The 16,938-nt window shown below is 34.1% G+C and overlaps 1 protein-coding gene across 1 annotated transcript; it reads right to left on the reverse strand.

Annotated features, from left to right (window-relative positions):
- Positions 1-2,790: 2,790 nt before the first annotated feature.
- LOC131605960 (uncharacterized) lies at positions 2,791-3,558 on the reverse strand. The gene has a single exon (XM_058878246.1). It carries the CDS (start codon positions 3,556-3,558, stop codon positions 2,791-2,793), a length of 768 nt encoding a protein of 255 aa, XP_058734229.1.
- Positions 3,559-16,938: the final 13,380 nt, after the last annotated feature.

The raw sequence follows: 16,938 nt of genomic DNA on the forward strand, positions 1-16,938 counted from the left end.
TCTGATAACTTTCAATTCTTCAAACAAAATTTCACCATCAAGATCAAGAGAATCGTCATATTTTAAACAAGTTTCAAGATGTTTACAACATGCTTTCAAGTCCCTATCAGATAATGATCTAAGCCTTTCAATACTAAACATTAATCCAAAAATATTTTCATATGTGCTATACTGCTCAAATCTTCTATCAAGTGATTCAATTGTTTGATCTACAATATATAAGAAATAGTGATTTCGAAAAGACTCTTCAGCGGACTCAAGATTCAATTGTGGGGGTTGAGAATTTCATCATAGTGTTATTTTCTATGAATTTAACATTTTTGAATAAACACATATTCAATCTCCATTTTATTCCCAATGTTTTCAGCACTAGCCTTAGCATTTACAAATACAAATTCTCTACATTCTTTTATTAATTTTGACTTTGTAGTGCCCCTATATATTTGTTAGCCAGTATTTTTGAAAAAAAAAATTTTAACAAATACTTTTATAATAGAAAGTTCTCTTTTAATATATATATATATATATATATATATATATATATATATATAGGTATAAAAAATTTTGGTGCCCCTAAAATTATGGGGCCCTGGGCTCCCGCCCCGTGAGCTCGTGCTCAGGGCCACCCCTGCCTACGGACATTATGATATTATATTTTTGGTAACAATATATAACACATTCTATTCAGTGTAATAACGATTAAAAAGTGTGTTTTTGAATCCATATATATTTCATCAGTTAGAACCATACCAGGGTTAATTTTTTAATTAATTTATTTTTATTACTGTTAGTAACTGTTCGACCCATACCACGCCTCCTTCTGTTTCTCCTCCACCTAACACCCTTAATTCATTTGTTTTTATTATTGTTAGTAATTGTTCGACCCATACCACGACTCCTTCTTTTCCACGACTCTTTTTTTTCTCCTCCACCTTGTTCACCCATAATCCACAACACCCTTAATTTTCTACAATAAGTGGCCATTACCATGTTGTTTTATGGTATATATTGACATCCTATTTCAATATTCAAACACATCAATATCGTTCTTTCTCTTATTCATATACAACAACATACAGCAGGGAAGAAACACAACCATGGCTTTGAATGCTGGCATTAAGGGCAAAAATCAATCGAAATATTTGAGGGAAGTGCTCAGTGTCTTACATTGTTTGAGATCTTCGGTTGAAGATGTCATGGAAATTCTTCAAGTATATCCAATTCTCTATATTTTTTTTACTTACGTTCTAATTTATTTAAGTTCATCATTTATAATTGCTCTTGCTAATAAGAACAAATTCTTTCAGGTTCTGTTGAAAAAGCTTGAGACTAAGTTGGCTAGGTCAACACAAACTAGCAATCCATATTTGAGTGACAACCCTAGGTCGGTGCCTAAAAGAAAGACTCTATCCAAATATTCTTCTGATGACAATGTTGAAGACGTTATCCTGAAAATATTAGATGATATATAGGTCGGTGCCTAAAAGAAAGACTCTCTCCAAATATTCTTCTGATGACAAGGTTGAAGATGTTATCCTGAAAATATCAGATGATAGGTCGGTGCCTAAAAGAAAGTCTCCATCCAAATCTTCTTCTGATGAAAATTTTGAAGTTATCCTGATAATATCAGATGATGATGAGATAGACAATGTCATTTTGGTGGACAAGGCCGAAAAGTGTTGATGCATTGCAGTAAAGACATTCAATTAGTTTTATCTAAGCTATTTTAGGCATGTCTACAATGGTCCCTAGTGTTAGACTTAAGTTAGTTTGGATGACCCTTCTGGTTGTGTTTTTATTTTTTATTTTTTGGTGCCTAAAAGAAAGTCTACATCCAAATCTTCTTCTGATGAAAATTTTGAAGTTATCCTGATAATATCAGATGATGATGATGAGATAGACAATGTCATTTTGGTGGACAAGGCCGAAAAGTGTTGATGCATTGCAGTAAAGACATTCAATTAGTTTTATCTAAGCTATTTTAGGCATGTCTACAATGGTCCCTAGTGTTAGACTTAAGTTAGTTTGGATGACCCTTTTGGTTGTGTTTTTATTTTTTATTTTTTGGTGCCTAAAAGAAAGTCTACATCCAAATCTTCTTCTGATGAAAATTTTGAAGTTATCCTGATAATATCTGATGATGATGATGAGATAGACAATGTCATTTTGGTGGACAAGGCCGAAAAGTGTTGATGCATTGCAGTAAAGACATTCAATTAGTTTTATCTAAGCTATTTTAGGCATGTCTACAATGGTCCCTAGTGTTAGACTTAAGTTAGTTTGGATGACCCTTTTGGTTGTGTTTTTATTTTTTATTGTCGTGTTACACCGCACTCTTTTCCTTTTATTATAAGGTTTTTAATGAGGCGGTTGCGTTTATTCTATTTTATTGTTCTTTCAAGTAACAAATTTTTTTCTTGTGTTTCTAAATTTTTGTAAGTAACTTCATTGCTTAACATAAAATTTTAAGTCGCTACTAAACGATAGTTATCGTAAGTTGATTCAATCTCGCTTCACGACAGACACATACATCAAATATCAAATATCAATTTGCTGGACATCTAAAGATAAATTTGCAGTGGACTTGTATATAATAAAACTTTTTTTTAATTTGCAATGGACTTCAATTTGCTGGACTTCTAAAGATAAATTTGTTCAATAATTTATCATTCAAAAATTATGTGAAGTGCCTAATCTATTCAGATCCCTTCTGTTATAGTTTTTTTAAATAAGCGATGGAATTATCAGGAGCAAAAGGGATGCTCTAACCCGAAACAAAACGGAAAGCTCCTACCTCTCAAAACACTTAAGAGGTAGAATATTCCAATAGTAGTAATTACAAAGGTTCACCTTCTTATAAGAGTTACAAAGCCAATACCATGAATTTGAAACTATCTCCGACATACATTCGGAAAAACTAAAAGATTCTTGCTTAAAAATCACCGCATTACGCTTTAGCCATATAGACCAAACCGTAGCAAGCCAAACTATTGCCACTATCGCCCTCTTATTCAAGCAAATGATTTTATCACAATTAAGGAAGAAAGCCACAAAATCCTCAATAATCATAAACTCCGCTAAGTCTAGCCACATGTAAACTCTTCTCCAAATGCTAGAAGTAACTCTACAATAGTAAGATAAGTGCTCAATAGATTCCTCCTCCAACAAACAAAGAGCACATAAAGAATCATTACCTTCTTGCAAAATACCCCTTCTCACCAATTGATCTCTAGTAGCTATTCTATCAAGGATAAATCTCCAACCAAAAAATAAAATTCTAGATGGGGCTAAACACTTCCAAAGATGAGACAAAGCTTTAACCTTAATTGCCTCCATTGGGTTTCCGGAAAGGATTGCCATAAAACGATCATAGCACGACTTCACCGAAAAAATACCATTCGAAGTCAAAGACCAAGAGAAAGAATCCTCTTTAAAAACTTGCACCTCCGTGCGCTGCAGAATAAGCACCAAACGCTTTAGAGCATCTAACCAAGGCTGCCCATCACCTTGAACCATAGCAGCAGCGCTGCCCTCGCCGACAGCAAGAACTTTCTTCATATTAATGATATTATTGTTTCAGTAAACAGAGAATTGGGAACAAAGTGCATATAGTGTTTGAGTTAACCTTGCAACTAAGAATAAGTACAAGTGAGATAACAAAACGATAATACGTACTGAGATAACGTGTGATTTTATTTCATTCCATGACGATTTATATTTTAAATTCAAAATACATCTGCAGCTAACCCATATTATATATACACATCGAAGTAGCAGCTATGAAGGGGAGAATTGGCATATCTAACATATGTACATAATTCTCATGAGTTTTTATTATATAAGCAATGAAGAGATTGATTTTGTAATTAAGAAATTGAAGAGGTCATCAAATACTATTTATACAGATTCAATATCTTGTGCCTAAAAGACTAAAGCAAATATAGTTGTGCCTAAGCCAAGTTAATCAAATATATTTAAAAGGGAGGTTGATTAGAAGTTACTTTGTTTGTTATCACATATATTTAAGTACAAGTTAATCAATTAAATCAAACAATTTTAAAAACCAGTAAAAATAATTGAATTGATTTTTTTTAATCAGGGAAATGTAAAGTATGAGCAAAACCAAATAAACAATTGCAAAAATGTTGTTCTTTTTTCGTTTTCAATTGAATCCACTCCTTTATTAATTGTCTTCTTTATTTTCTTTGATGAGAAATCAATTATGTGATCAATGTTGTCGTATGTGCACCAGAAAATTGCAGCAATTGCTACACCACATAATACTTGTGCAATTTATAAGTTACAATATGTTACATTCGTACTGCTATATGACAGAAACTCCACCCAAGCTAATCCAGCCCCAAAATTAATCATAGCTACTCAAATACATACAAACATTGATAAACAAGATTCTACACGATAAGAACCGCCTCAAGCAAAGAACCAAGCATGACCACACCACATGCACGAAAGACCTTAGCTGAAAAGCGTGACAACAGCATCAGATGTGACCAATAAAATAAAATATATATACAAGTCTGTGGTGGAAATTTGCAACAGTTAATCATATCATTAGCCACCAAAATTATACAAACACTGTTACATTATTAGTTCCAATGTACAATTACCTTAACCACGCAACAGATCTATTCTGGACATGATTGCAGCAGACCAATTCTTATCTCAAATGATTTTCATCAAGCCGCTTTGGCCATGCTGCATAACCAGCTTATTCTTGTTATATCTTGAAAACTATTTTTTAATTCTCATTGCTACTTCGTCTACATCAATTCCTATTCAGTTTTAAAACTATTAAGTGTAGCCAAAAAAGGTTGAAAATGCTGATAGAAAATATGGTCATTGAGAATTTAGGATGTCAAAATAAGAATCTCTACCACCCATAAGTGGTTTTGTTATATATATAATTGAAGTTAGGTAATGTTAGTAACATAAAATAAATAGAGGCTAAGCTAAAGAGCAATCAAACTAATAAAATTGTAGATAGTCAATAGTGGACTTTATGATACAGCATTTCATGAATATATTCATGTGCATCCTGGCTAAAGGAAATTCAATTTTTAAAGCTTTGTCCCTTTCTCAAGTTACCTAGATCTCAAACTAGCAAAGTGGTCCATAGTCATGAGATGATCATGCAAAACAAAGTAGCATGATGGGAAATCTGGTAGAAATGGAAATCACATGGTGTCAGAGAAGTAGTGTGTCAGAAGTTCTTGGAGTTCAAACTACAAAGAAGTTTTCATCACAGTTTCAATTTGAGCATCTTGTGTGAACAAAGAAACTTGACTTTAGATGCTCATCACAAAGCTGTAAAAATATCCTGAGTTAAAAAACTGGTTATATGTTTGGGATAGATGTTTGTGATAGATAGTGAAATTATCTTTTTCTATAAGATGTATCGGAAACACCTAAAGTAATTATGTTTAGATAAATTTGTGATTAAAAGTTATCATAATAACAAAGTGAAATTATCTGTTAATCCCACTTTGATCAAATTGATCACCCTGAGTTAATGGTTAAAACAAATCCAACTCTTCTGGTGTTTCCTTTGGATCTTCCAACTCATTATGTAGAAGAGGGCAGACATAACAAAGCCTTTAGTTTATGGTTAAAACAAGTTTATGGTCAAAACAAAGAGCAGTTCTAAACTCGAGCATACTTACCAGCTGAACTACTGATAGTAATAACCCGATTTGCTCGGAACTACACCCAAACCTACTTGCAACCTCCCCCAGACCCACCTTACTGAAATGTTCTTATCATGTTATCAGTATCAAACAACATGGTAACAAAGCAAAAGGTACAAAAATAAATCATAAAAGACCTTGTGCCATTTTAAAGTAGGTGTCTTGTTATTCATATCCAAATTATCATCACCAGCTTCAAGTCGCTCTAGGTCTTTCAATAAGCTTAAACACTCCTCCTTTCGATACATGGAAATAAAAGGAATCTAAAAGACAAAAAAAATCCATATTAAGAAACTAAAGTCATGTAAACTACAAATGCAGATATCAAAGATCATTTAATACTAACATTTAATTTTTGCACATGATGCAGTTCCAAAAATCTAATAATATCATCCTTGTCAATTGGTTGCTCCTCCATTGAATCTTTCTTGTGAATCCAAGGGACTTCCCCATTTTTAAGTTGAGTAACTATCCACCGACTCTCTTCATCTATATTGCTTCCATCAAGTGAAGGAGCATCGGAACTCTCCTCGGATATCTACAAGGGAAAAAAAACTCAACTTACAAGAATGCATCTAATTGACTAGGAACTTTTTTTATTATTTCATAGAAGTCTTAGAATACCTGCATTCTCCCAGGTATGTTGAGGTCCCTAATGCGGTGATCATTCTGAGTCATATATTTGTCGGAGAGAACAATAGGCTTAAACTCATCTTCAAGACTAGTCTCTTTATAATTATTTGGTCCTCGAAGAAGAATTCTTAATGATGAAATTCTTCTTAGAAAACATTTTAATATTCAATGAACAAAATGAAATGATAATTTTTTTTTTGAAAAAGCCAAAAGATATATTAACAAATAGCACAAGGAGTGCATACAAGGTTTGATACAAAGATACTGTTATAACAATGCAGTAAGCCATAAACTTATACAAACATACTGCAATAAAACTAAGATAAACCAGCCAAAAGATAGCATCTGAACAAAACCAATAGACATACCAAACTAGTAATCACAAGACTTCCGACAGTCCAGACCGATATGACAGTAGCACCGACATATAACAAGAACAAACAAGATCTCCTCAAAGGTGGACGAAAAAACTATGATCAACGAATTTGAATATCTACACTACAAATGCATGTATAACCAAACTAACAGATCAAATGTTATCCGATAGAAAAAGCGCAATTGAAATACATAAGTATCATCAAGTGGTGAAAAAATACATCATCCATGCAACAAAATATTTTAATAAAAAAATAGAAAAAATATGAATTGAGATCCAATAGCCAGTGAAAGAATTCTACGAATTTCTTGAATCATCTTGCATGACCAATTTTAACATTCGTGTCAAGAATTAAATCACAATTGCATATGTATCCAAATAATTACTATATTTAATTTAACTTACAAGGTGCATCCGTTTTCACACTTATTTTGCAAATGCGCTTTTACAATTCAATCAAGATCGTTATGCAACTGCAAGTACCATAGATGTTTATAAAAATGGGTAATATATATAACAATACCATTAAATAGCAACATTAAAGAAATTGCTTACAGAGTCATTATTAAATTCAATGTTGTTAAAATCTCCGTGTGACGAATTTGCCGTGTACGCATTAGGTCGAGGTAATGAACATGATTGCTTGTTATGGCCAAATTTTCCGCAAGTAGAACACTGAGTCCGCTTCCTTTTTTTATGACGTGATGAAGATTCCCCAGAGCATCCTTTAGTTCTAGCTAGAGCAGCATCCTTCAATGTCTCTTGGACAAGTTCACTTGATTTTGTGGGTCCATCATCATGTAAGCCCCTTTTTTCTTCCATCTTTCGGATATCAGCAGCAGCCTGTTTCATATGGTCATCGAAATCATCACCACTCTCACTTACTAATTTGCTTAGACGCATATATCGAAACATAAGAGCAGAATATCTTGATGACTTGTGTGAATCCCAATATTTTTTATGCTTGGTACTTGCGAACTGTGTATATAAAGCATGTATAAGTTTGATTGCATGTTGCCACAATCATCTCTGTAGACTTTGCAAGAATATCACGAAACATAAAGAATATTTCCTTAGTAAATAACTTCCCTACGCAACGCTCCAAGCTTTGGAATCTTGTTTGTAGCACACGATCTCTGTAATTTGATGTAAAGTTAACTCCAACCTCCTTATAACGCATGTAATTAAGGCACCGATGAAAATATAATAAAAAATCAATCAAATTATATCGTGAGTGAAGAAACTTTCCCATTTCTGAATGTAACCCCTCACACCAGGAGGTAGTTCTGAACCCGGAAAAAAATTGCCACGTATATTAGTTGTAGCCCACGTATTTCTCTTTGCATACATTTCAGTAACCCACTTGTTGTCATGCAACCCAAATGTGTCAATCATGTTAGCCCACTTGTGCCGAAACTCACCCAAGTCAAAGTCACGCAACATGCATTCCTAAATTGACTAACAAATTCAGAAACTCCAATGTTACAGATTGCATTGCGAATTAGATGCCAAGCACACAACCTATGATAAGCATTCGGAAACACCCTTTTTATAGCTTTCTTCATTGCAAGATCGCCATTAGTAATGATAGATATAGGCGACTTACTTGACATTGCTTCTAAAATTTGTTCAAGAACCCACACATACGTTTCTTCTTTTTCATTTGCAACAATATCACCACCAAATATAATATTATGATTATGGTTATGGTTATTAACTCCAGAAAACACCACTAAAGAGCAACGGTACTTGTTCGTCCCATATGTTGCATCAAATGCCAACACATCGCCAAAAATTTTGAAATCCATTTGGCTTATACCACCGCACCAAAAAAGGTGTTCAAGCCTACCTTCTCCATCAACAGTGTGGTGATAAAACAACATTGGGTCATCTGATGCCAGTCCATGAAGATAATGTAAAGCATTTTTTCCATCACATCGTTGCAAAATGTTAAAAATCAAACCAAACCAAACCGATGAAGGTATTATCGGTTCGGACCTTTTTTTACCAAAAATCGATCCAACCGATCCGATTACACCCTCATAGATGGTGGCATATCGAAAACAGAGATTGTTTGAGGATTCGAGTTTGAATTTGAAAGAGGTAATAACCGTCTCCGACGCACCCCGTTGTCGTGTCTAATTAGAACAATACTTTTATAAATCCAAAACTTGTTGGGAGATGAAAATTCCAAAATCCGAAGAAATTGTAAGTGAAGGTGACAAAATAAAGAGTAAATAATTAAATGGTAAAAGGGATGAAGTTTAAATTTATTTGAATTTTGTAGGGACTGATGTATAATTGAAAAAAGACATGATGGTAGTTCAAATAAAAATATGTAGATTGCTAATTAATCCTGTATTTAATTTTTTTTGGGTAATATCTTTACTAATTTTTTTGGTCGAAATAAAATAAAAACAAACAGACAGAGACCTTATCTCTCTCAATTTAACCGTAAGCGTCACACACTACTAGTCAATAATTTCACCGTTCAAACGTTTACCATTTCAAATTCCAAATATAATATAATATAATAAAACAAATCAATTTTTTATCTTTAATATTGAGATACATTAATGTTTTTGTTAATGTGCCAAAGAGATAAATGGCCCAATTACATAGTTTCAAACCCTAGGTAGACAAACCCTAGCTTTAAATTCTACTGCGCTACAACTTAACCTTTCTCAAATCTATATATATTCACGTTGGTATCTTCCACTTTTAATACCAACTCAACCTCAATCAATAGCATACAGATGAACATGAAGTTTAAATAAGGTATGCATTTGCACAACTTCTTTAGATCTGATTCCTCCATCTAAATCTCACTTTATTTCATTCCTATGTGGTATCTTAATATCTTCTAAATCTTATTCTAAATTATGCAGCATCATCCCGCGGAAATTTCTACAATGCATTATGATTGGTTTGTTGTTAGAGTTATATATTTCTTTTCAACAACTATGATTTCCTTGATTAAATAAGGTGAGTTTAGTTTGCTTAGTCTTATTTCATACGAAAATCTGTGTGCAGGAGGAGTTAATACTAATGTCTAATAACCAATTATGGGTCATTAGCCACGATTATCCATGTCTTTGAATGATATTAAGTTTTACAAAACCAAATTCATACAATTTTTTCTTTTATTTAGAAGAATGAAAAAGGCAATAGTTAAATTTTTGTAAACATGATCAAATGATTTCTAACATCATGTACAAATCTAACTTTAATAAGCCTATTGACTTTTGTAATTTCTATGTTTGGAATATCCTATCCCTCACTTGTTTTGGGGAGTAGGGGCTTTCCGTTTGTTTTCCGGGTGGAGTATCCCTTATACTCCCTTTAATAATATCGTTGTCTATTAAAAAAAAAATATTTTCTGTTGATTTTGTAAACAGCAAACCAGAACTCATGCCGGTAATTTCGCAATTACCATTATTGGAAGGAGACTATTGCTTTTTCCGCTTCTCTTGGGAAACATGCAAAACGTTTTTAAGGTAAAATATTTTTCTCTTACATGTGTATCAAGTGTGAGAATGATAACTCTGCCCAACAAACTTGTTAGTTCAGGTTGGTCAATTCAAACTTCTCTAAAGATGCATGTATGTTTTGACTAATAATAAAAATTTATTATTAATATTATGATGTGTTCGTTCTTTAGGATTGTAATGACCTGGATAATTTTGTCCCATTTGTTTACAGGAAGCAGGAAATGCAACTTAGAGGCTTTGATCGTTGCTTACCGGATCATTTAAAAAGGTATGAAATGTTGTAATTATTTAAGAAATTACATCAACATTTTTGAAACACATCTATAAAATAAGGGATTAAAATTAAGGTGCAATTTCGATTCAGTTATCTGAAGGGGATGTTATGTTTGCGGCGAAGAAATTTTAATGCGGAATCTTGAACAATCTTCTAAAATCAAAGGTAAAACTACACTTGATATAACTAACAGATTGCCTCAAAATAAGTAGAAATAATCAGAAAAAAAAAAGAACTTAATAAAAAATGAGAAAACATGTGTTCAACAATCTGGTTAATTTAATTAGAATCTGCTTAACGAGCTTCAGATTGATATTACAAATTACCACTTACAGTCTAATATTTACAAAATTTCCACTTCACAATATCTTCACCCTTTTATGATTCAATTTGCATGATCTTCCATCCTGTGGAGGTATATTTAGGAACTCTCTTTTAGTTAGTGAGGTTTTGTTTACCCTTCATGAGTAATGATTCTCATACATATTTGCACTATTTCTTCATATTTGATTTCCCGTCTACTAAATCTCACTTAATTTCATTCATATGTGATATTCAATATCTACTATATCTTGTTCTAGTTATGCAGCATCATCCTAATAGTTGGAGATGAAGTTTATTCATTCGGCGGACATTTCCACAATGCAATCTGAAAGATTTCAGAGTTATATTTTATTTTCAACAACTATGATTTTCTTGATTAAATAAGGTGAGTCATAGTTTTTTCTTCAGGAATGATTCTCGTTATCATTAAGACTATGAAGTTTCTGGTATATATTTTTTTTTTTGATAAGCAATAGAATATATTTCATTCAGAGTACTAAGGGTACTCTAACCCGATGTACAAAAATCACCGATTCACCAACTCAGCCTATACCGCCAATATTACAAAAAATCCAACGGGTATTTACACCATTCATAGAAATTACAATGTAGTCTATTGGTATCTATTTGGAGCCACCACCAAGAATACATCTTGATTTTGAAGATCACCTCATCTACATCTCCCACTTCATTTTTGAAAATAATCCCGTTACGGGAATTCCAAAGGCACCAAACCGCTGTCAACCAAATCATACCTTCTCGGTGACGAGTAGCCTTACGTAGCAGGGCATTATGGAATTTTATGAAGAAGCTACAACACACATCCCCTACTTGAATCTCAATGTCATTCACCTTTAAGTCTAGCCAGGAAAAAATGACCTTCCATACTGCTCTAGCAAATGCACAATGTATGAAAATATGATTGCATGACTCAGTTTCATCATTGCAAAAAACACACCTGCAGTTAGCCAAGTCCACAATAATACCCCTCATTAGCAGTAAATCCCGCGTCGGCATTCGCTCATGAAATAATTTCCACCCTAAGACTTCACTACGCCAAATTTGGCTTTTAGCTTGCACTTTATGTGGAACTTTAGTTTTCCAATTAAAACCTAGAGCCTCTTTTAGTTGCATAGAAATAACAGAGCCACCCCGCCCCTGTTCCAGTTTTGTATAACATGAATTGACCGAAAATTGATTACCGGGATCAAACGGCCAAACCACGCGATCTGTATTCGTAGCAACCGGCGAGCATCCCCGCAATACCTCTTCCAGTTCAGCAGCTTCAGCCAAGAGCCCTGTATTAATCTGCCCCGCAATGAGATCTAACGACCACTTCCAACCGACGGCGTCCCATTCACCACACATGCTAACAGTCACATTCTTCACCACCGCCGCCTCAAATAATCCTGGAAAACTAGAACACAGCTTCTCTGCTCCAAGCCATTTAGAATGCCAAAACAGAATTTTTGTTCCATTCCCCAGCCTCCAATTTAACAAATCCGAAAAAACATGATTTTCTGGAAAAGGATCATCATTCAGCTTCCGCAAGTCACGCCACCACAGTGAATGTTTGGCTTTGCTTCTGCCTTCCTCCCCAGCCACAAACTGAGTTACGACGTCCCCGTATCTCAACTTTATAATATTCTGCCATACCGCTTCCTCATCCACAAAACACCTCCATATCCACTTGAGCATAAGGGCTTTATTTAGCCGCGTGACATCCTTAATTCCGAGCCCCCCATCCTCCTTTGGTCTACAAATTGTTTCCCAACTCAATAACGTCAAACCGTGTTTCTCTATCGAACCATTCCACAGAAAATCCCTTTGGATACAAGTGATTAAGTATGCTATTTTTGACGGAATCTTGAAAAATGAAAGTTGGTAAATGGGAATATTAGATATGACAGCATTGATTAATATGAATTAGATATATGAATTGTTGTGGTGAAGTGGTTGTTAGTAATTTCTTTAGTAGTGTTTAATGATATTCGTTAGGAACTGATATAATCATATAAGTTGATAACATCAAAATATGTTCTGGCTAGGTATGGCTGGATTCTTGATAGCTATTCTCATGCATATAAGTTCATTTATTTATTTTTCTTTTGGGATTTGCATTCAAGGGATCTCACTCAGAGGCAAAGCTACATATATCTAATAATTGTCTTATAGCTATTCTCATGCTTTATAGGGTGACTGCTATATAAGTGATGTTGATTCTCCGTGTCGTTCTCTCACATCGCTAATGAATTTACAATTTATGTGCAGTTGATATTCAAAATGTAATGGATGCATCTGCAAGCATTCAAGGATCAACACTTACATATGCATCCTTGCATTGAAGGAAGACATGAAGGAAAACAATATATTTTTTTAAAGGAGCACAAATTATATATATAACAATAACAAGAGGAAGACAACATTTGTTTGATAGGAACACAGATTATATATATACAACTATAAGAAGAATTATTTGATTTTTTTAATTTCCTAAGGATAAATATCACGATAATTTAATGTATTTCGAGTTCATGTTGAATTTTTAAAATTAGAGGACAAGTTATTAAAATTAATGATTGATTGTTACCATTAATTTCGCCAAATTTATTTGCGTTAAAAGTATATCTTATTTTTAGTAACACATTGATACTCCCTCCGTTTTTTATTATAAGTCGTTTTGGAAAAATATTTTGTATTTAAATATAAGTCGTTTTACAATTCCAATGAATAATTAATGTTGTTTTTCCTATTATATCCTTAAATATTTATTATTCTCTCTCCTTTCAATTATATAAATTTATCTTCCACATGTCATTAATGAATGATAATTTTGTAAAAACCTTCATAGTTTCTCATTTTCATACAACAATTATTATTTTTCTTAATCTGTGTGAAAAGTCTAAAACGACTTCTAATAAAAAACGGCGGGAGTATGTTTTAGTAGCACTCTTTACGTATTAACATCATGTCCAATATCTAGCGGACTACGATGGTTTTATGTATATCATAACAGATTTTCCTAGATTCACCAACAGTCAAATTTTATGATATTTATTAAATGAAATAATATAGCAACCTATAACAATTTATCTAATCAGATCAAATATATATATATATATATATATATATATATATATATATATATATATATATATATATATATATATATATATATATATATATATCTTTTCAATATATTTAATTCTATCTCTTGAGTATAGAGCTCTATTATAATTCCTTTTTCGAAATTACTCAGATTCTCAACTTTTGAAGTCTCAATTAAAATGGAAGCTGAAATTTTGAAGCGTCTAACAAAATAAATTATCCAAATGATTAGATGTATAGATTAATTCAATAGTGATAAAATAATAATGAATCAAACAAACAATAATATGGTAATTAATCTAACTTCATTTAAACAAGACATTTGAATATAACTTGATTAAGATTTCATTTTTTTGTTTAGTAGGATAAGAGAGCTTAGCGCGATCTGGGCGGTTTGGAAAGTGAATAAATAGGGAAAAATAGAATTTTTTTTTTTAGAATATGTTCTGGATTTTTTTTGTTCCCAATCCATCACCAACCATTTTTTGGTAGAGAGAGCTTGAAAACAACATTGGGTTGTGCATTTGGATGATCGGAGATGGATTGCTCGTCATTCGGAGCTGACAACCCGTGAGATGTTTGGTTTATCTCTTCTCCTATTTGTGTGTTTCCTTTGTGTTGGGTTTGTATGTATATTTACTCTTAACCTATATATATTTGTTACTCTATTGTTGTATAAAGTTTGCTTCACAAATTTTTGTCAGTGTTTCCTTGATCTTTTTGCTTAAATACTTTGGATTTGTGTTGTTGTAGAAATAGACATCACAAGTCTTGATTAGGGAGATATCTGATAGCTTTAGATTCTAGAGATAGGTATGGGGTTAACATCCACATAATATCTGATTTTAATGCCTCTATGTTGTTCGATCGGTTGAGACATCATCGAAAGAGCAATGGAGTTAAACTATCGTCGGTGTTTCAGAAATGGACATTGATGTGAGAGATATGTGGTGATTCTGACGAGTATTGTAAAATGAGTGCAACGGAGTGATAAGTTTAAGTTTCTGAGAAGTAGATTATATGCAATGTCTGATAAGTTATTTCTTCCCAAGGAATGTATTTATTTTATGTTCCTATTTACTTTTCCGTTTTTATGCTTTACCAATTCAATTCAAACTCATAAACGCGAGACTTGTCGAACGGAAATTCAGTACCACTGATCCCTATGGAGAAGATAATTTCTCAGATAAATATTTCCAAAAAATGTGTTTCTTGCCGCTTTACTGCTTTAACACAGACCAACAAAACATCTTCCTAAGATCTTGATACATATATTTTTGTAGCACCTGGATGAATACTCAAACTACTTTTATGACCTTCTTGAAGAATCTTCTTCTTAAACTCTGAGAATTCTAGTACACACACTTTACCTTTAAACCTCATAACACCACTCTCAACGATTCTAAAATCCACCTCTTTACCTTGATTGATCAACACTAACCAGTCAATCATCCCAAATCCAATATCCGACCTTCTCCAATTTCCTTAAGAACATCATTAGTCAACTTCAACATACCCAATATAACACTCTACAATTCTCGCACACCCAATGTTAACACGCATTTTGTGAGTTAATGCATGGCTTTAAGTTTCTATGTCTTTAGTGGCTTATATGATATTTAGTTTAATTTCATATCTTTTATAGTCAAATTAGTGATTAGCGTGGAGTACAATAGGTACTCCCTTTTTCATCATTTATTTGTGCTTTTGGGTGATCATAGCATAGCAGAGGCAAGACTGAAGTGGACTAGCAGCATTCAACGCAAGCTCACATCATAAAATGAATGTTGGGCAAAAAGAATATGATGCTTCTTGAGGAAAGCGGGAAAAGAAATACTGAAATGGAAGGAGAGCTTGGTGGTATAGAAAAAGAGGAAAAAGCACATTCAAATACAAGGTTGGTAATGGAGGAGTTAGAACACAAAAGAAGGTACATACGTACCCTGCTATGGTCAAACAACGCCGCCTGCACCTGTTGTGGATCCTGCTACACTCCACCATGTCTCCTACTTATATCCCCTATTATAGGAGTTCCTCGCCTACTACACAGGTTTTGGTTATTTTCGCCCAATTTCATGTGGGCTTGATGTGAATTCATAAGCTCAAGCCCAAGATCCAATGTGAATCATCAACCCATAACCCTAGCTTATAAATAGAGAGTGAACCTGAAGAAACAAGCACACGTCTAAAGACAACTAAAACAACTTAGCTACCCAAATTAATCACTAATATTCTTGGTTGTCTTGCACTCGAGGAGTTCCTTGACATTAATCAAAATGGGCTCATACAGGGCTCCCCCCTATGGTCGACAATCAGGCGACCACCCCTAGCCACGCATTGCACGACACCAAGCCCATCAACGAAAGCCACGAGCATCTCGTATCTGGCCAAATCGTCGGCATTCAGCATACCCGGCTTAACAATGTAGGCGTCCGTGCCATCCACAAAATGCCTGTCGATCCAGTGAAATTTGAATTTCTGAACAAGCTACCTCTTCGGCCTCCCCTAGCTGTTCAACCTCGGCTGCCCATCCGACCCGTATATGTAATCCGGGAAGAAGGTGTTGAGAAAGGCACTCTACGAGACAAGCTTGACAAGGAAGTACCTATCTTTGAATCCCCTAACAGATTCCGAATAGGCCTTGAATAGCTTCCTTGGCTGTGTCAGGGCCACCCATGCATACCACCCATCAGTAACGCTCCTTTGGAGATGAAAGCAACAGAAGAACAGAGGAAGCGTAGCTCCGATCTGGAGATAATCGCAGACTAGCTCGAACGCCCTTAAGAAAGCTATCGAGTTAGGGGGCAGTTGGGAGGGCGCGAGATGTAAGTAGTTAACTACGGCCACCTGAAGGTTGGTAAAGGGCAGCCGAAGCCCCAACTTTCAAAAGCAGGTCTCATACATCGCAAATCGGTCGTTCGGATACGGAGAACAGATCCTCTCTCCCTCGACAGGGAATATAACTCTTCATTACTCCTAAGCAACGGACGGATCCGCCTCTACGACCACCGTTGTGAACGCATCTTC

The sequence above is a fragment of the Vicia villosa genome, linkage group LG5 (genome assembly GCF_029867415.1).
Source record: "Vicia villosa cultivar HV-30 ecotype Madison, WI linkage group LG5, Vvil1.0, whole genome shotgun sequence".
In the NCBI taxonomy this organism is placed as follows: Eukaryota; Viridiplantae; Streptophyta; class Magnoliopsida; order Fabales; family Fabaceae; genus Vicia; species Vicia villosa.